This window comes from Vicugna pacos, chromosome 6 (genome assembly GCF_048564905.1).
Source record: "Vicugna pacos chromosome 6, VicPac4, whole genome shotgun sequence".
Lineage (NCBI taxonomy): Eukaryota > Metazoa > Chordata > Mammalia > Artiodactyla > Camelidae > Vicugna > Vicugna pacos.
Window position 1 is genome coordinate 56,306,148 of NC_132992.1, and position 20,611 is coordinate 56,326,758.

Consider the following 20,611-nt stretch of genomic DNA (forward strand, 5'->3'; position numbering starts at 1 on the left):
ATGACACAGTTCCAGAATAGGCAGAAATTGGTATTAATTACAGGAACACTACCAGCAAAAAGGCTACACTTTAAATTGCAGGCTTGAGTTGTTTTATTTTATTTTCTTCATACATCTATGGAGCACGAATTTGGACTGCACACCTATGTGGGGGGAAAAAAGCCTAATGATGTACACTAAAACGTTAAGAGTGGTTATCTTTGGGTATTAGGGTTGGGGATAATGTCCTACCTCATATTTTCCTATATTAAGAAGTACATACATCTAGGGAGGGTATAGCTCAGTGGTAGAGTGCTTGCTTTGCATGCACGAGGTCCTGGGTTCAATCCCCGATAACTTCATTAAAATAAATAAATAAAACAAAGTAAATAAACCTAATTACCACCCCTCCCCCAAAAAGTGAAAAAAAATAAAGCAAAAAAAAAGAGTTCATTAAAAAAGTATATACTTCTAATAATTAAATACAATGCAATATTCTTAACTGATCCTAGGCTGGGTAGAAAAAAGTCTAAAGGGACAAATTTTACTATGAAATATATGTTAGGCAATAATATTCTTTTGTTAAATTTCTTTGGTATAAAATTATATTGTGGTTGTACAGAAGACTGTCTCTATTCTTAGGGGATATACTGAAGTATCTAAGGGTGAAGTGTCATGATCCATATTTCAAATGGTTCAGGAAAAACCCTGTTTATAAAGCATTCACAGCAAAATATCAACAGTAAGTCAATCCTGGGGGGGGGCATATAGCTCAGTGGTAGAGTGCATGCCTGGTATGCACGAGGTCCTGGGTTCAGTCCCCAGTACCTCCACCAAAAGTAATAAATAGATAAGCCCAATATCCCCCCCACCAAAAAAATTAAGAATAAAATTAAAAAAGAACACAAAATCAATTCTGATAAAGGGTATATATATGTTCGCTGAAGTATTTGAAATTTTCTGTAGGTCTGAAAATTTTCAAAATAAACACCTTGGAAAAATTATATACTCCTAAAATAAAACAGCTGGAAAACAAAAAAGACAATCAGTCACTGATTAAGATGCTTTCTTCGCAGATGGGTCTCATCCTTTTGTCTAAAGGGATCTGTTCCATGCTAGCGGCAGTGGCTCACCACAGGCTGCTGCACTGACAGTGGCTGTAGGATACCACAGTGCCCAGAGTTGGCAGGCACAACCCAGCCCTCACTCACTTGCTCACTGGGATAATTAGATGATGCCCTCATGAGTATAAAGCTATAAAATAACTTCCTCTTTGAGAAGCTTTTTCTACTGGAGAATGAAATTAAGCATAAGACAACTTTCTACAGCACATAAGCACAGAATAGGCAGTACTACTGATTATCATGATGGTGGCTAATACATTAATTTATTTCCTTTTCCATCTTCCTACATTAAGTTCCAATTCTGTGAAAAAATTTTTTTTCCTTAAAAGGAGTTTAATATTACATAGAAAAGAAATGAGGGTGATATTTCTTGTTCCAAAGTTCTGATCTGCAAGTTAAACCCAATCAACACAAAAACCTTCCTTTAACCAAACAAAAGTAGGGAATTAAAAAAACCTTTTGCAAATCCTTGGTATTATCAGGTTGCTGTGGACCTGAAATATAACACTAAAGGATTATATCAAGTTGAGGAAATAAATCAAAATATATGTCTATAAACATGCTTTCCAAAGTAATAGAAATAAACTTACTTCAGGATCTTGAAATTAAAATTAATTTCCATATTACTCAGAATCAAACCTAATGACAAAGTAAGATGAACTAGCCAACAGCATAATAATAATAGCTGATACTGATATAAACATTACCATGTGCCAGGAACTAAGTACTCTTACCTCATACAATTCTCCTAATAACCCTCTGAAGTAGATACTATTATCATATTCATTTTTCAGATGAGTGGACACAGGCTAGAACTTGCCCAACATTATTCAGCTGGTAGGTATTACAGTGGTCTTCAAACCCGGGTAGTCTGGTTTTGAAATCTGTGTTCCTAACCACTGTGCTACAATGTCTCTCAATACCAGCTACTAATTAAAAAATCAGAAATGTAATCACTTCCTAACCTTAATTTAACCATCATGAGACAAAGAGTATCCTTCGGCTCCCGTACATCTAAATTTTCAACATGTTTTGTTCATTCCAACCTGTAACTATGAAACTACTCTCAACTTTGAGCCACCTGATTTTACTTTACAACTGCATGCCCACCCAACTTCACCCCTGTAATTTGTCCAAATTAAGTGGATGCATTTGTATTAAGCTCTGCTTAGAATACTAACCAAAAATGTATGAAATACGTAATTAAATCTTGTTTGTTCAAAATAAGAGGAGTTGAACACTTTCCCTTACTCTTCAACTACTCTCTTATCAAGGCTTCGAAGACTTGCTCAGAAAAGCACTGCTGAGGTTGATACCCAGAGTAGTTTACTAGGAGCACACTAGGCGCTAGGCTACAACACCATCAAAACAGCATCTTCAGTTCTTCTCTTCTGTGTGTATAATGTGTAACAGAAACGGGAGGTGAGGGTGGGGGGTGGAAATAATGGTAATAAACATAACATAAAATATATTTTCTAGAAAATTTCCATTTCATGGAAATACAATGTTAAGACTGTATCAAGCTAAATATGGAAATGTGAAAGTTTTATTTTTAAAAAATCAGGCTACACAAACAACTCAAAGCCATACATGAAGACACTGCCAAAACAAACAAAAGGTCTCATCTGCAAAATTATTTACATGTTTAGGGCCTATATTAAAAAATACACAGTCCCCTAGGTCCAGTACAGACACACAGAGCAGTCTATGGTAACACACTTGGGAAAAGGACTACTGCAGTACTTCCCAGTACATTACGTAAACCAAATGAGGAAAACCCTAGAAGGCAGTTCAACACTCAGAGGTTATAAGACCCTGGCTTTGATGATTTTGAAGGCAAGAAACAAAATCAAACTGGCTTCCAATGGGACATGCCAGTGGCCCCAAGTCAGTGACCACAATCACAATGCTTCTGAATGGCCCTCCATCTGGGGGCAGAGCAATCTGCAGAGATGATAGTTTTTATACATGCCCTGTTCCCTACACCAGGATAATTACTACATTATCTTATAAAGACAAACTGTAGTCTTTAAATGCTTTTAAAAATATGTAATGAGTTTCCTAAAGATTTTTTTAAAAGGCCCAGATTCATCAAAGATGAGTAAAAAAAACTATTACCTTCCTAAGTTCACTCCCTTACTCTATTCCTGCTTAAATGCAAAAGCTGACAGTTTCTGATTCGTAGAAAGATCTAAAGGTTTTTGCTTTTTAGGCAAATTAAGATTCTCCTTTGCTTTTTCTGTCTGGTTTTCAGTTTCACGACTTCTATCTGCCACAAGTTTTCGCTTCTTTGCTTCAGCTCCATCACTTACAGTTTCTCCTTTGGCCTTTGCAGCCCATGCCTTTGTAAAACATTGGAGAAGAAAAGATTTTTAGGTGATAATGAAGAAATAGGAAGGAAATTATTTCTTTACTTTTGCAGGTAACAATCCTTTATATAAAGCAGCATAATTAGCACTTCAATTGTTAAGCTAATCATTAACTGTTCTCATTTTTAACAAATCTCTTATTACTTAATTGCAAGGCATGTTAAAAAATTTACATTCTACTTCTATATTTCAGTCTAAATTCTGCTTGTAATTAACCATATCAAGTATAAAATACTATAACTGCAGGTAGGTTTTTTAAAAAGAAACCTTTTATTTTGAGACTAGATTATTGTAGATTCACATGCAGTTATAAGAAAAACTACAGAAAGACCCCATGTGCCCTTTACTCAGTTTCCCCCAATGGTTGTATTTTGCAAAATTGTAGTGTACTATTACAACTAGGATACTGACATTGATAAAATCCCCCCTTCTTTACTTCTATGTGTGTGTGAAATTCTATTGGAGGCTGTGTATTTATCATCACATTCAAGGTATATAACAGTTCCATAAGCACAAAAATCCCTCATGTTCCACCCCCTCCCCACACACACATACTTCCTTCCCAGGCCCCAAGCCCTGACAATCAGTACTCTGTTCACCATCCTTATCACTGTCATTTCGGGAATGTTATATATAGTATATATTTCTTTGGGATTGGCTTCTATTTACTAACAAGGTTCACTCATTTCATCTGTCTCTCAAACTTCTTTAATCTGTAACACTTCCTCCACCTCCTACTTTACTCTCTTTCCCATTCATTATTGTTGAAAAGAGACCCTTTCAGCTGTAGAATTTCTTACATTAACAGACTGGATTTAAGAAATGTTCAAGGTTTACACTAAAAATACTGATTATATTTTTAAGTATTCAAACACATAATGACAACTTTTGTCAAGTCTCTTCATCTTTTGATGTTTAAGGTCTTATTCATTCAGATGTGATTTTATCTAATTCTTTAGAATTTTTATCCTTTTGTAAATACTTATGAAAAATGAGAAACACAAAGTTGCTAATGAGATTCTAAAGGAGGCTAGAGGTGGTTAGACCAGTTTCTATCTTTCTCATTTGCAATATCTTTGTTCATAAGAATCAGTTTATCAAGGTAAGTATCCACGTCACAAGGTGCTGATGCTGCACAATGCCATCCCTGGGGAAGGGAAGTCCGAGGATTTATTGATACACCACACATATTCCTTCCCCTTGCAAAAGAAAGCTGCTCATAGTCTTTCATGTGGCAGAAACTGACACGAGGAGCAACAGGTGCAAGCCACTTGTCCTAATTTCCATGTGAAATGCTAGAACAGAACACTAGCTTTTTTCCTCAAAAGCAATATTCTCATTTAGTAGTCATTGTGTAAATACACAGCATTTTAAGAAACTCTGCTTACAAGGACCCTAAAGTAGTAGCACAAAAATGTGAATTAGTTTCATTTTTACTTATTAATTTTATTTGCTTTTGATTTATAAGTAACACTTTTTCTAGTCGTATTCCCCTAACTTACGCTATGCTGAAACTTACACAGATGTGAACAGTGTAAATGCCAAAGAATTAACCAACAGCACTAAATAATAATTATTATGTATCTATATGTTCAAAGCTGACATTGTTATATTTTCTCTCCACAAAGAGTTTACCAAAATGTATTCAATTTCCAAAAACAGAGAAAGGCATTTTCTATAAGAATTTTTAAAACCTGGGAATTCACTAAGCTCTCAGTCTCAGCACAATTATCCTTACCTTCCTCTCTTCAGTTGACAATACTCTAAATCGAACCATTCCTTCTTTTATTATGTCTGCTTCATCTGAAAAGTCAGGATTGTCAGACAAAATATTACTTCTGTTTTCTTCCAGCCACATCTGGAACCCAGTCTTTGGCCTAAAATAGCAATTATGTAAAAAAAAATTATACTTAAGACACAGTTTTAAAGTGCTTTATGATTTTTCAGGTTAGTAATTAACCATTAGTCTTTGCCTATCTATATAAAGAGAGACATAATTCATTATATTTGTTAATACTTATAATTACATTATTACTTAAAACTGCCTAGAGGCTGTAGAAGTAATGAACTGAAAAAAATCCTCTGCAAGGTCAATTCAAAGGAATTACTCACATCTTTATTTTCCAAGTGCAGCAACTGTAAACTCTGCACATTCAACTCTTTATGAATGTTGACAGGCTCAAGATCTCCAACCTTACTTAGCCTCTCTAGCCCAGTAAGATTCTCCCATGTATCCTTGGTAGGCTTTCTCCATTTCCCAAATCAGCTCTTTGAAATCTTCACGACTTCTCTCAAGCTCCTTAGCCATCCTCTCACCCTTGCTCTCACAGCTGACCTGGAGTGTGGGTCCTTTCTTGTACCATCATTATGTAAAGCATGGACACAGCACACTTGTCGATTGTACTAGATCTCACTTCTGATACAAATTGTCTTTAGGTCACAAGTGAAGGTTTAAAGCAAACAATATTTACTGAGCACTTTTTTTCTGTACAGCCTGTTGCCAGTATAAAAAATTGAATCTTAAATAAAAATTACACTGTTTAATATCTAAATTCAGAACAAAATAGGAAAAATAAAAACTACAGCTACCCCCTCAAATTAAACTGGTTAACATGAGATACTGGCTAAATGAGATACATAATGCTGAAAATGAAATGGTGACTTTTCAATTTAACTGATATATTTTAAATAAACCTAGAATACAAGAGATCAAGAAATTTGGCAACATACTGAGTTGGTTGACAAATAGTATATGGACAAACAGGAACTCTCATACTGCTGGAGGTGTATAAAATGATACAACATCCATGCAGAACAACTGTGCATATCTATCAGAATTACAAGTATACATTAAGTTGAACCATACAGGAATCCATCTTATAGCTATTTGTATATGTAAGAAATGACATTCATATAGTTATTCACTGTACTACTATTTGTACTAGCAAAAGACCAGCATCCATCTTTTGTCCACCAATAAAGAAATAAACTATTATGGCATAGCCATTCAACGGATGTAAAAAGATTAGAGAAACTCTTCATGTGGTAATAAATGATCTGCAAAAGTTGCTAAGTGAAAAAAACAAGGTACAGAACCATGTGTATACTACCCTTTCTGTAATTTCAGAAAGCAGATAAATATGTTTATACATGCATAGAATAATTCTGGAAGGTTATATAAGAAAGTTGCTCAGCGACTATTTGTGGAGGGGGAACTGGGTATAGCAAAGAGATGTACTCTTCATCACACATCTTTTTGTATCTTTTGACTGTGTTTCTCCCATGTAACTATATTATCATTTAAAAACAAACCAAAGAAAAAAATGAACTATAAAAGTGTCCCAACAAAATGTACCTATAATTTAAAACAGATAATACAATTTATCAAAACATACTTTAATAAGTAATATAAATACATTAATCAATATTTGTGGCTTCCCTAAAGTTACAAGTGTTCAGAATGCCCAGTATCTGTGCCAATGAATTATTTATAATAATGAATAAGAGAGCCACATAATTTTGTATGGCTACTTCTATATGCCTTTTACTGGGATATTGTATCTTGAGAATACTAATTTTCTCTATGTATTGACCTTTGGTTTTCAGTGTTTTGAGGACACACAGGTGGGCTTTCAGATGATGAATTTTCAGAATTTTCTTCCTTCACTTCCTCAGTCTTACCAGCTTTGGAAGCTCCTTTCTGGAAAAAGGATGCTGCAGATACCTGTAAAAACAAACTTAAGAATACTGCAACAAAATCTAGTATGATTTTGTGTTACAATCAAATTTTTAAAAATGTGGAAAAATATTTGTAATCATTTAGAATTCATATACCAACATGTAAAGTTAAAAATAAACATGCACACACACACAAAATAAAAAAAAACTACACCTCAAATTTTATGTTTTCTAATTGAAAAAAATTATATGAACTAGGAAAGATAAATAACATATATTTTATTGATGACAAATATAAGATAAAACACTAAAACTGGGATGAAACCTGGGAGATCAAAATCGCAATACAGAAAAAGTAAAGATTCGGGCCAGGTACTATACCAATTGTCATTAAACAGGGACATGCATCAAAACCATCTGGGAAAAGGGAAAACAACAAGAACAACAACAAAAACAGATGCATGAGTTCCTGTCCTGGGTGTGTGGGTGTGTATGTATATGTATATACGCATGCATGTATGTGTGTGTATATATATATATAAAGTGATTCTGAAGCAAAAAAAAGATTTGAGAACCACTGCCCCTGCTAGACAATCAGTTACAAACAACTGGAGCCTACCTGAAAGAGTGAACAAAGCTAAAGTAAGACAAACAGACCATGGCAGGGGGCAGCTGAAATCATACCTGTTTAGACTTTGGCTTTGGAATCAGAGGCTTTATAACTGGAGACTTTTCATTATTTGTAGCTCGACTAAGTGCAGTAGACTTCTTGGATGATTTATTCATACTGTCTAAAATATTAGTTGAACGTACTGAATTCCCTGAAATGGCTGGCTCTTTGGAATTGCCTGATACCTAAAGAGCAATCTAGTATTAGCATTTTATGTTCAGAAAAAAAAAATCCCAAGAAATTTACTTTTCCTTTAAATTTCTGTTAGGTTTGTACTGTAATTTCACCTTTGTAACTGAATATACTTGGTGTAATCCAAATTAAGACTGAGGCACATATTCCCAAATACCGTATCTCCAAGAAAAATAGGTAGCACCTTTCAAAACCGTAGGTTCTTAGAAGACCAGTAGAAGTATAACTTTTGGCCAAAGCATGAACTAGTGCTACTTTTAACTTTGTTTATTTCAAACATTTACTTATTTAAATATTTTAAAATTAAATCTTTAATGTCTAAGTCTGGCGAAGGTCATCTTGTCATTTGGAAATATTTCTCTGTATGGAAATGTGTTTGAATAATAGAAAACATCACTGGAAAGAGTTTACCTTGAAGGGGTTTATTCGTCCTTGGTTGCTAGAGGTAACTGCACCTTTCATAAGAAAGAAACCCTCACTTAATAGCAGTAAAACTCAGAAGACTTCTGACTTCAATACTGATAATGGAATATTTAAATCTGTATTATATGAAAATAAACGTAGTTTGCAACTTTAAAACTATTAACAATTACATATGAACTCCTTCCTATTTCTAAGACAAAACAAAAGCTATTAGATGAGAACTATCCCAATTGTCCACTATGAGACATACAAACACAATATGTATAGATCTATCCTCTTCTCTTGTTACCAGGAAAGACTGTTGCCTTATTTTAGCTAGTAAATAATTCCTACACTAGTGCTCTAAATCCCACCCACTCCTTTTCAAGAAACCTGTGCTGTCAATGGCCACACCATCTTTGACCGTCCTTATTGGTTCTTGAAGTTTCTCAACTTAAACAAACAAAAACTAAACACTCTCTCCTCATCACATTCCCCCTCTTCCCAGACACCATTTTCTCTCACCTCCCACAAACTGTCAAATTTCTCAAGCGCTGTCTACATGGCTATTCCCATTTCCTCACTACTCAAACATTCCTCCACCCAAAACATGGCTCCAGTCCTATACTACCCTGCAGAATCTGTTCTTGCTAAGGACTCAGTAAGCTCTATGTGGCCAAAACTGGTGGATCCTTTTCAGCTATCATCTTATTTGACCTCTCAACAGCATTCCACATAACTGAGTGTTCCTTTCTTCTTGATACTCTCTCCCCCTTGACTTCTGAGATACGGCATTCCCTGGCTTACCTCCTTCCTCTCTGGTCTCATTCTCTTTTGATAGTTCCTTCCCTTCTTCCTCGTCTACCTGAAGTTTAAATGTTGGGGGTTTTCTAGGCCCAAGCTCATTTTTCTTTTCACTTTACACTCTCTCCCAATACTCACTCATCCATACACCATGCTTTAAATTGCTGTATTTACGTCAATGATTTTCACTTTATAGCTCCATCCCAGTGATACTGCTTTCCTGAGCTCCCGACCCAAATAGACAATAGTAATTCATCATCCTCCTATCTAAAGCTATGTTTCCCAACTCAGTAAATGGCACCATCATTCACTAAAGTACTCAAGCCAGAAACTGAGAGTCATTCTTTACACCCTGAACTTCCATACCCTCTACATTATCTTCAGGAACACCTCTTCAATTCCTTCCATTCTTTTTACCATCACTCATCACCACCCTAGTCTAAGTCGCTATTCAATCTCACTTGGGACTACCTCAGTAGTCTCCTTACATGCAACCCTCCTCTGCACAGTGTGCCACATTATGCCCCTGCTTAATACCTACAACAGCCTCCCAGTGACTTCAGAATAAAGATCAAAATCCTTACAATGGCCAACACAGATCTGCACACTCTGGCTCTTGCCCATCACTCCAAAACTATTCAGCATCACCTCCTCTTTGCTCTCTGCTCTTCACACCACTCTTAAAGTTTTCACACATGCTGTTCCTTAAGCCCACAAGCTTTTCCTCTGCTTCTGCTCTTACCCACCTTTGCCTAGCTGACTTATTTATACTTTAGGTCTCTGCTTTAATCACTCCATAAGGCCTTCCTTGGAATCCCAACCATCCTTCACCACTGACTGGATTATAGCCAACTTGTTATATGCTCTTTTAATACTCTGTACACATGTTTAAAGGTATATTTTAAAAATCAAACTAACATATATACCCATTTTTAAAAGCCAATCAGTACCATAAGGTTATTCTATGCAGGGATCAAACATGCATGCCTACTTGATTTCTGTATCCCCCATCTAGTCAAATACCTGACACACAATAGGTATTTAATGAGTATTTGTTAAATGACTAGTTTCACATACATTTCTGATTGAAAACAACAAAACAGGCCCTAAAGGGTAAGGTGTATTTGTGTATTCTTTATCACTTTAAAGAATTCTTGCAAAATTCCCTTGATATTATAAAATCAAAAATATTTCTTACCTGACTTAATAGCTAGCACATCAGAGGAATATGCATTTTTAAAAAATGAATTTTGTCCTATAGAAAAATTAACATAAAGCAATATACTGTTAATGGGAAGATAAAGCTACCTTCTATAATCAACAATCAGACAGCAAAGATGTCTCAAAAAAGTACAAGTATTCAATTTCCTTCAGCCAAGTAAATGAGGAGAGGCACATACATGACACTTCTCATCTTCAAATTCCCTTAAAAATATAACTTACCATGATTGTGTGTTTCTGGTTTTTCTTCTATATCATCAGCTTCTCCACTGTCTTCTGTATCTTCCTCAGCTTGATTTCTGAGCCTTGGCTGACCCCATTCTGTAGCAGTATTACTGTAACTAAAAGACAGTAATATTCAATAAAAAGCTGTGCAAAGACCAAGTCAATATTCAAGATGGTAAAGGAAAACCCAAACAACTGAGTATTTCTTACCCAGCATTCAACTTATTTCTGAAATCCTCTTCTTCTTCCTCCTCCTCTTCAGCTTGGGTTGCTGCCAATTCTGCTGCCTTCTCGACAGCCAGTTCACTAAGTCTCTGGGCCAATATTAATCTCCGAGAACGAGAAGCATATTTAATGGCTAAATTCACAGCATTCTGAGTCATTAGATTAGCAAGTTCCACACAACGAAATTCTCGCTCCAGTTTACAAGAAAGCTAAAGGGAAAAGGTGGGGGGCATCAAATTACCTTAAGCAAAACTTCTCAAAAATAAAAGATGATACTACTAGTAGAACTGGGAAAACAGTTTTCTAGATACTGTATTTTTTATTCTAAGATGCACATTTTAACATCTCTCTCTGAAGTTGAGTAGCATCTTATAATTAACGGTGAGGCGAAATTTAATTGGCAGCATTTTTTTCTGACTCAGTAACTTAAATAAAATAATGGTGCTTTTTACAATCAACAGGAGCTTAGATTCAACGAAATATGGCATATTATTTCAAATTATTAATTATAAGGAAAGTAAGAGATTTGTTCAAAATTTAAAAATGGTTTTCTTAAATTTGTCTTCCCGCCCACCCTATCACCTGCACTCATCAAACAGGGTAGCAAATTCAAAGAAAGAATAAATTATAAATGATTTATTTATTATTATTTTGCTCAGAATTGGCACACAAATGCTACTAAATGAATCTGGTTGGAGGCAAGTATATTTCTCCATAATCTTTTAAAATGTGATTGTCTCTGATCTCTAACTACCAGAAACAGTTACACAATTTTCAAATTAACAAATAACCTCTTTTTTCTTGCTTTGTTTTTTATACTTACAAAATAAAACAAAGAACTTCACTTACCATCCCTTAGAAAATATTGACTTTTTCTTTCAGTATGAATTTTGACAACTCAAAGTGAGACAACTCAAGGACAATGTGAGGAAAATTAATGCTCTGAAGACTAAGGGTCTCATAATTCATAGAACAGAAGGGTTATTTTGTTACTTAGACATACCACATCTGACTCAACAGCACAGAAGCTTTAGATATTCACCTGCACATCCTTCTCAAGTTTTCTAGAATCACTTATCTATAAGCAGTACTTCTCAACTGGGATGATTCTCTTCCTCAGGGGGCATTTGGAAATGAAATGGAGTAAGGAAAGCAAGAGATTCTTCCAGACTAAGCTGAACTACAGGCATTTGCCAGGGGCCAGGAATGCTAAAGAACTGACCATGGTGCTACCAGTAGAACCAGCTGCACCCTGCTGAGCAACACTGCACTCCAAAGGAACAGCTCCTCTAAGGCTATATGGTAAATAAATCAAACAGGATTCTTTACATGTGTTGTAGGAAATGAAAAGGTTACCAGTTCCTAAACCACAAAGGAGATTTTATAAGAAACAAAACTTATTTCTACAGGAAACTAAATTTCTTTAATACTAAACTCAAGGCAGTGTTGCATAGAGGTGACAAACGTGAATGCCACCTTTTGGAGACTGAAGGTCAATCAGCTCTGCAGTCTTAGCTATCATTTTTCCCTCAGAAAAATTTTCCCTCATTTTTAAAGTGAAAAGCCTGGACCATTGACTCTCTTAAGAAATACTGAGGTCTACTGTGTGTTAGCATCACATCCGTGCCTGGCATACAGCAGTGAATGAGACAGGGTCACTGCCCTCCAGGGGCTTGCAGTCTAGAGGAACAGAGAAGAAATTTTAATACACTCTTCCCTAGAAACCAACCTGGAATGAGGACACAACATACAAACTTTATGTTTCAAAAAATTCACTTATCTCCAAAGCTAAGTGTACTTAAAAATCCAAGGCAACAAACCTGGTCACTGGCTACAAACTTTTACCACCCAGTTTGCCTAAGAGGATAACAAAAGGCAGACATATATAAAACCTGATCAAAGTTCTTAAGACTGCCCAGCCTAGAGACCTAGAAGTTCACAAACTTAGTATGCTGCACATAAGACCAGCAGCTAGAGCCAGTTCTCAAACTATTAAAAAGTGGCAGAGTCACCTAGAGGGCATGTTAAAACACTGACCAGTGGGCAAAAATAAAACAAAAAAGGAGGTAGCACCAGAGCAATTTTTTTTCTTCCTATGACCTTAGATACAAGGTAATGTCTTAAATATATTACCTGCAACATCAACTGAGAAACAGAACTTTTAAGGGAGAAAAATGCCACCAGATACAACTTAAGAATTTTAGGTTATGGAACTTGTCACACACCGTTAAGAAATTCAGCCTAGAGGAAAGCATTTAACTCTTTTTGCCACTATATTTATTTTACTCACCGCAAGCATTTTCATTAAAAGTTCCTGTTGTTCTTTTATTGCTTGATTTTTAGTGCTCTCTTCATATTCATAACCATTTTTAGCTAAATAATCAAGGTAGTTGTGAAACATAACTGAACGCCAATACTGTTCCTATGAAAGTATAAAAATTGCTTAGAGTCAACTATCAGCTGGATACCAGGCAAGTGTTATATATTTATCATATGATACCAGTTTCTGAATAAAACATTTTCTGAAATACTCCTTTCTATAGCTTATTTTATAATCCAAATTCTAATGTGATACTATGGCTTGACTTCACTTTCTATCCTTAAAAAAAAGAGAGAAATACAGTTGACCCTAGACCAATGCAGGAGGCAGGGGTGCCCATCTTCTGTGTAGTTGAAAATCTGCATATAACTTATTGCCTGTATACACAGTTCCTCCATGTCTGATTTCCACAACCTTAGATTCAAACAACTGCAGATCATATAGTACTGTGGTATTTACTATGGAAAAAAGAACCCATGTGTGAGTGGACCCGCGCAGTTAAAACCCATGTTCTTCAAGAGTCAACTGTATAGCATTTTAAAGTTTCCTAGCTATCATAGTTAATGCTCAGAGAACTTGGTATACCAGATTTTTTAGAAGCCAATCGGTTTCTTGTTTAGAATAACTAACTGCAAGATTTCAAATGACTTCTGATGACCCAGGGCTAGGACTAGAGAGAGGCAAGCCTGGTGCCTAGGGTACAAAACTCATGGAGGCACATCCTCTCAGGCACTCGCCCCACCCTGGGGGTGAGTGCCTTACCCTAGTGAGCCCTGACAGTCATACCCATTTATCTCTTAAACAAAGTCCACAGAAGCAGCGATGGCAATCAGGTGCCCTGGGGATCATAAGCCCTCTCCCTCCCAGTTACTGTGCTTTATTTAATTATAAAGAAATGAATACTGAACACTGGTCATCAGGATAATTTTAAATGCTTGTATCACAGACAGAGTATTATCAAATTCAGAGTGTCAAGGTAAGATCTGTGCATACCTCCATTTGTCCTTTCTCAGTGGCAGTCTGACAGTAAGGAAGCTTAAAGGATAATACAGCTATAGCAGGGCGTGGAAGGGTTGGAGGAAACCGAGAACCTTTGCAAGGAATGCACCTGTCAGGAAAGAAAGTCTCACCATAAAAACTTTCTAAAATATCAAAAATTGCTACATTATACATTTTCCAAAAGTTAGTAACTTTTAATAATATTATTCCAGTATCTGGCTTAATAATATACAACAAATTCCTCTTTTTAATAAAAGCACTTTAGGCCTAATTATGTATAAAAGCTACCCCTCCACACATTTCAAGAATTTCTATCCCTCCTTATATCAACTTTATTAAATAGCAGCCACTGAAAGTGAAATAAGCTCTTTTCAGATTTTCTTTAGCAAACTGCCTACTTTCAAAACAGAGAAACTGTGCCATAAACACTTGTCATGGGATCCATGTTATAAAACAGATCATTCTAAGATAAAATGCTGATAAAGCATATTCACTTCCATTCATCAGTTCAGAAATATTTGGTACTATTGGTAGAAAGTGTCTGTAAGAGAAAAAGACAGTGAAATGTTCAAAACAAGTAAAAGTTTATTATGAGTTATTGGTGAGAAGGAAGCAGAAAATTCACTATCATTATAAAAAGATTATAATGTGTATCTGCTCTGTAAATCAAAGTCGCCTTATATGGCAATAGCTCAGTGAGCCAGGGCTTTGTCTAAACCTTTTCTGACTAGAATATGTAAGGCACTCAAAGATGCCCATCAAGATGGGTACTAATGCAATTTATGAATTAAAAAGCATTCATTCATCACAGAGTGATTTATATATGTAGAATACTCTTTTAATGTCTGTACTTCAAATTATTTCTAAGAAAGCACTGGTAAACCATTAATTGCACACTCTAAGTACTATGGGCATATTTTCTAATTTTTATAAAGTCATTTAAAAAACATAGTACCTTGTTCAATGCTTACTAATAGCCATCAGTTTATTTATAGTACAGCCTTTTAATCAAGGCTTTAACTTATGACCTTCTTGTAGGAAAATACTAAGTAGAAATTAGGCCCTTGTAGGGGCGGAGGGTATAGCTCAGTGACAGAGTGTATGCTTAGCATGCATGGGGTCCTGGGTTCAATCCCTAGTACCTTCATTAAAAATAAATAAATAAACCTCATTACCACCCTCTCCCCTAAAAAAACCAACAAGAAAAAGAAGAAATGATTAAAAAAAGAAATCAGGCCCTTGGATTTAATTTTTTTCATAAATATCTTCTAGTATTATCAAATGCCCACTAGAGTATTAAAAAATGAGTAAGCTGTAATACCCAGAAATCTTTTTCAAACTACATAGGTCCCCTTTCTACTAAGATTTAAATGTATCTTTTCCTTTTTTTGGTGACTATACAACAAAAACAAAGATGTTTTTAGAGTTCCAATATTTTTTAACATAAATCTCACTTCTTTCTTCCTCCTCTTTTATGACTTCATATAAATCAGTGGTTTTCACCACACAGTATCAAGTGGCAGTGTGAATGCTCTGAGTCTGAAAAATCTCTTGTGGTAATTCTGTCATGCACCTATTCATAAAACCGTAGGTTTATTAGTCATGCAAAATGGAAGACAGAACATGTGTATTCAGAAAGGACGAGTCCAATTACATACATATATACATTAACAAAATTAGGAGGAAGATTGGGAGTAATCTTAATTGCCTTAATATTTTTTTCCTATAAAGTGATTGTTTTTGTTTAAAAACATTTTACAACTCAAATACTTCATTGATTTAGTGAGCAATTATAACAAAGAAAAATTAAGATTTTTTTTTGTACTTAAAACAAGTTTTTTGGGGGTAATTAGGTTTATATATTTATTTATTTTAATGGAGGTACTGGGGATTGAACCCAGGACCTCATGCATGCTAGGCATGTACTCTGCCACTGAGATATATACCCTCCCTCTTTAAGATTTTATTAATAGCTTTTTAAAAAACCACATTTACATCAAAGCAGAGCACCTTCTCATCCTTTTCTTAGCTTTAAAGACTTAAAGTAAAAAGACTTTTCCTCTGTTAAATATCTCTTTCATGGAAGAAGAGGAAAAAACAAACTCATTTGACTGCTAATTTGATGGGGTTTGCCTACAATGAATGAGTTTCCTGGAAACTGTGATTAAACCACTTAGAGGAGAAAATGTGAAAAAACAAACAGTACGCTAAGGAGACAAAATAACTTCAATTCCTTTTCAAATAAATCACAAAATTTGTTCTCAAATCATATTAAAGAAAGTGTTGAAAAATATCAAACTAGAAAAAACTGGGACCAGTGTCCAGACTAAGTCTCCATAAGTCAGTGAGTTTTGTTTTGTCTTCTGTGTTGCATGGGACTCTTTCTCATTTGAGGGGATTTTGTTCACAACTCTTTTATAGCACTGACTCAGGAGTAAGCACTGATTTTACCAACCAACTCTTCCAGGCCACTTGGCTTATTTATGTTTATGTAGCACAAGACATACAGTCAGTACTTTAACAAATGCTTGTCAAATGAACACAACTTGCAAAAAAAAAAAATTGTTTTCAAGTGTACTCTTAAGAGTGAGCTTTTAAAAACTAAAGAGAAAAGGTTGATGGTTGTAGACAGCAAATTAGATTATAGATTATGAAAAATCAGTAAACTTTGAGTTATGCATTAACCAGTAGTGATCATGAAAAAAATCTTCACGGGAAACCATAAAGACAGTTTTTGCTAAACTGAAGTTCATTTTTAACAGAGATAGGAGTGATATACTATAGATCAGTAGTTAAAGGCAGGTGTTTTGTACTGACTCAAATAAACTTAAAAAAATTGTTTTTTAACAAAATGTATTTCCTCATCAAAAAGAAAGCATACATACTGCTGAATCTGGGTTAGAAAACATATTTAAAATGAAGAGATTAAAGAAATAAATGTCATTAACCATGAAATACAAGGCTAAATGCCTTAGAGATGGTAAGAAAACCACTGTTGTTATTATTAATAGCTGATATTCAATGAACACGTGCTAAGGGCCAGGCACTGTTCTAGGTACTGCTGTAACACTTCATCTTCACAGCAGCTCTGTGAGATGGGTACTAGTTTCAACTTGGTTTTAGAAATGAAGAAACAGAGGCACAGGGAGTCTAAGTGTCACAGCCAGGGCTACACAGTGAGCATTTCAGCCAGGACACCACAGCAGACTTCAGCTCTGGACCACTAGGAAATGTGGCCTTTCCAGAGGAGCAAGTAGTTTGCCATCTTTACCATGAATGAACTCTGAGAGGAAATGAAAGCATTAGAGATTTAAATACACACAAGGGGGAATTTCTTGATAGCAAGGACAGGTAAGTCTCATTAAACACAGCAGTAAGCTACTAAAGGTGGTTGTACAATTTTCTTCCTGGGCTTTCATGTACCTCTTCATCCACAAGAAGGAAATTAATCGTCTCTAAAGGTGTCTAAATGTAGTGAAAGCTGGTATGAGAAGTGCAGTAGGCCATACTGAGAAATGTAGCTTCCAACCTTTGAAATATATTCTTATTCAAGTCAATTCTTCCAGAATAAATTCAAGAAAATAATTAAAAAACTCTGAACAATTTATCATAATATATACATTTTTCAACATATCCACTCAGTGTTTCAAATGTCTGCCAAATCAAAGTCCCCTCAGTAATTCAATTATCCTCCTCAAATAAGCCAGTCCTTAACAGAGAAGTTTATTCATTCAGTGAGTCTTTTTGGGCCTTGGTTTTCTCATCTATAAAAACTGGAGAGAAGGACTGGGAGTGAAGGCAGAGCACAGGAACTGGACCAAAAGAAATTGGTGGTTCCCATTTTTTTTTTTTAATCCCTGTAGGGCTGCTGAGCTATTGCAACCATGCATTCACAAAGGTACCATGAACTGTAAGTAGAATGAAAAAAAGAGGTCCCATTTTACATACTAGAATTTTCACATGCATACAGATGATATAGTTTATAAATACAAATTTATGTTAAAATATATATTTTTAGGTCTACAGAAGCTTTCTGTTATTATGGATTTTCTCTACCAACTGACACTATAAAGCTGCTATCATTTGGAGGTCATGAAATGCTCATTTAAAAGGGTTCTTATACTTAAAAATTATAGGAGCCACTGGCCTAGACAATTTCTAAAATTCTTCCAAGCCTAAACACTATAATTTAGAGCCCATTTAAAAAAATCTCATGTTGAATTTAACAGTTAAATGTTACCAGCTATAATTATCATGTCTTTTAATGAGAGTTAAAACTCTTTACAGATCTTAACTGTAAAGCAAGAAAAGAAAGTCAGTTGTATAAATTACTAGGGGGTGTAAAAATTGAACTTGATAAGATACTTGTAACATTAAATTAAATGAAAAACAGAATTATTCATTGCAAATGAATAATTTCGCATACCTCCTTAAGATAATATTAAGAAACAAAATGAATCATCTTACTTGAATAAATCTTAGATGGAATAGTAAAAAAGTCTTCTTGAATCTGAATTCTAGTCTTCCCAGATTTAGGTTACTGAATTACCTCTTTCATTTATAAAAAAAAATCAATTTATTTAGTTTTTGAATAAGTAATACATTTATATGCACAAAAAAAGTATAAAAAAGAATACAGAAAAGTCTCCTATACTATCCACTGAATTTCTCTCTACAAGATAACTACTGTTGTTAGTTTCCTTTTTACTCTTACAGGAATTCTTCTGCATATATAAACAAATAATTATCTATTCTTATTCTTTCTCACCTTTTATACAAATGGTTTTCATTTCACTTAATGCATCTTGCAGATCTTACAGCATCCTTACTCTTTTAAATAGTAACTTTATTGAGATATGTCATATGCTACAAAGTTCACACAGAATGTATCATAGCCATATCATACCATAGAGTGCACAATTCAAGTTTTAGTATATTCACAGTTGTCCATCTATCACCACTATTTAATTCCAAAACGTTTTCATCACCCCAAACAGAAACCTCATATCCATTAGTAGTCACACCCTATTCTCCACTGCTCCCTCCCCTGTGAGCCCCTGGCAACCACTAATCTACCTTCTATTTCTATAGATTTGCATATTCTGGACATTTCATATAAATGGAGTCATTTAATATGTGGCCTTTTGTGTCTGGCTTCTTTCACTTAGTATAATGTTTTCAAGGTTCATCCATGTTGTAACATGTAACAGTACTTCATCCCTTTTTATAGCCAAATAATATTCCACTGGATGGATATACCTATTGTTTATCCATTCACCACTTATTGAACATTTGGGTTGTTTTTACTTTTTGGCTATTATAAATAAGGGTACTTTGAACATTCACATACAAGTTTTTCAATGCACATGTTTTCAACTCTGTCTCACATACCTAGAAGTGGGTCATATGTCTAAATTTTTGAGGAACTGCCAAACCTTATCATTTCACATCCCCACCCAGAGATGTCTGAGGGTTCCAACTTCTCCACAGCCTGATCAACACTTGTTATTGTCCATCTTTTAGATTATAGCCTAGTGAGTGTAAAGTGGCATCTCTGTGGTTTTGACATGCATTACCCTAATGACTAATGAAGTTAATATCTTTTCACATGCTTACTGGTCATGTGTGTATCTTCTCTGGAGAAATGTCTATTCAAATCATTTGCTTGTTTTTTGGCTGAGCTGTCTTTTTTTGAGTTGTAAGAGATCTTTATATATTCTGGATGCACATCCCTTAACACATACATAATTTGCTTCACCCTTATTAAAAAGAGCTGAATAGTTCTCATGTACAGTGATACAGAACATATGTCTGTATTCTTCTACTAATGAGAATTTAGGTTTCCAATCTTTTGCTAATATTAATAATCCTAAAATGTAGGATATCTTTTACATATTCCCCCACATATGCTAGCAGCAGTAATTCCTAAACTTTAATGTGCACAATATCTTGTTAAAATGTAGGTTCTGATTCAGTAGATCTGATGTGATGCCTGAGGTTCAGCATTTCTAATGGTAATGCTGATGCTGCTGGTCCACGGGTTGTACTTCATTATTTTTTTAATTGAAGTATAGTTAATATACAATATTATATACATTACAGGTGTACAAATAGTTTTTCACAATTTTTAAAGGTTATACTCCACTTATAGTTATTATAAAATACTACATTTCTTATGTTGTACAGTATATCCTTGTAACTTATTTTATACATTAATAGTTTGTGCCTCTTAATCCCCTACCCCTAGGTTGCCCCTCCCCCTTCTCTCTTCCGGTTGGTAACTACTAGTTTGTTCTCTTTATCTTTGACTATTTCTTTTTTTATTATATTCATTAGTTTGCTGTATTTTTTATATTCTACATATAAATGATATCATACAGTATTGCCTTTCTCTGCCTGACTT

At 34.9% G+C, this 20,611-nt stretch overlaps 1 protein-coding gene and 2 non-coding genes across 4 annotated transcripts in view; 2 read left to right on the forward strand and 1 right to left on the reverse strand.

Moving 5' to 3' along the window:
- The first annotated feature begins 269 nt into the window (after window positions 1–269).
- On the forward strand, window positions 270–341 carry TRNAA-UGC (transfer RNA alanine (anticodon UGC)). The gene has a single exon. It is a non-coding gene; the product is annotated as a tRNA-Ala (tRNA).
- A 397-nt stretch (window positions 342–738) lies between these two features.
- Window positions 739–812, forward strand: TRNAT-GGU (transfer RNA threonine (anticodon GGU)). Its single transcript has one exon. It is a non-coding gene; the product is annotated as a tRNA-Thr (tRNA).
- Window positions 813–2,621: 1,809 nt separating this feature from the next.
- WDHD1 (WD repeat and HMG-box DNA binding protein 1) overlaps window positions 2,622–20,611 on the reverse strand; it is a 57,396-nt gene continuing 39,406 nt past the window's right edge. Inside the window, exons 17-26 of one of the 2 annotated variants that reach the window (XM_006199759.4) lie at window positions 14,203–14,317; window positions 13,180–13,311; window positions 10,875–11,098; window positions 10,662–10,780; window positions 10,417–10,473; window positions 8,424–8,467; window positions 7,835–8,005; window positions 7,066–7,196; window positions 5,211–5,349; window positions 2,622–3,445 (exon numbers count right to left, since the gene is read on the reverse strand). In XM_006199759.4, coding sequence (XP_006199821.2) covers window positions 3,245–3,445; window positions 5,211–5,349; window positions 7,066–7,196; window positions 7,835–8,005; window positions 8,424–8,467; window positions 10,417–10,473; window positions 10,662–10,780; window positions 10,875–11,098; window positions 13,180–13,311; window positions 14,203–14,317 — 1,333 coding nt within the window. In that variant the 3' untranslated portion in view covers window positions 2,622–3,244. The remainder of the gene's footprint in view (window positions 3,446–5,210; window positions 5,350–7,065; window positions 7,197–7,834; window positions 8,006–8,423; window positions 8,468–10,416; window positions 10,474–10,661; window positions 10,781–10,874; window positions 11,099–13,179; window positions 13,312–14,202; window positions 14,318–20,611) is intronic. The other variant, XM_072963068.1, reaches the window with a different exon arrangement.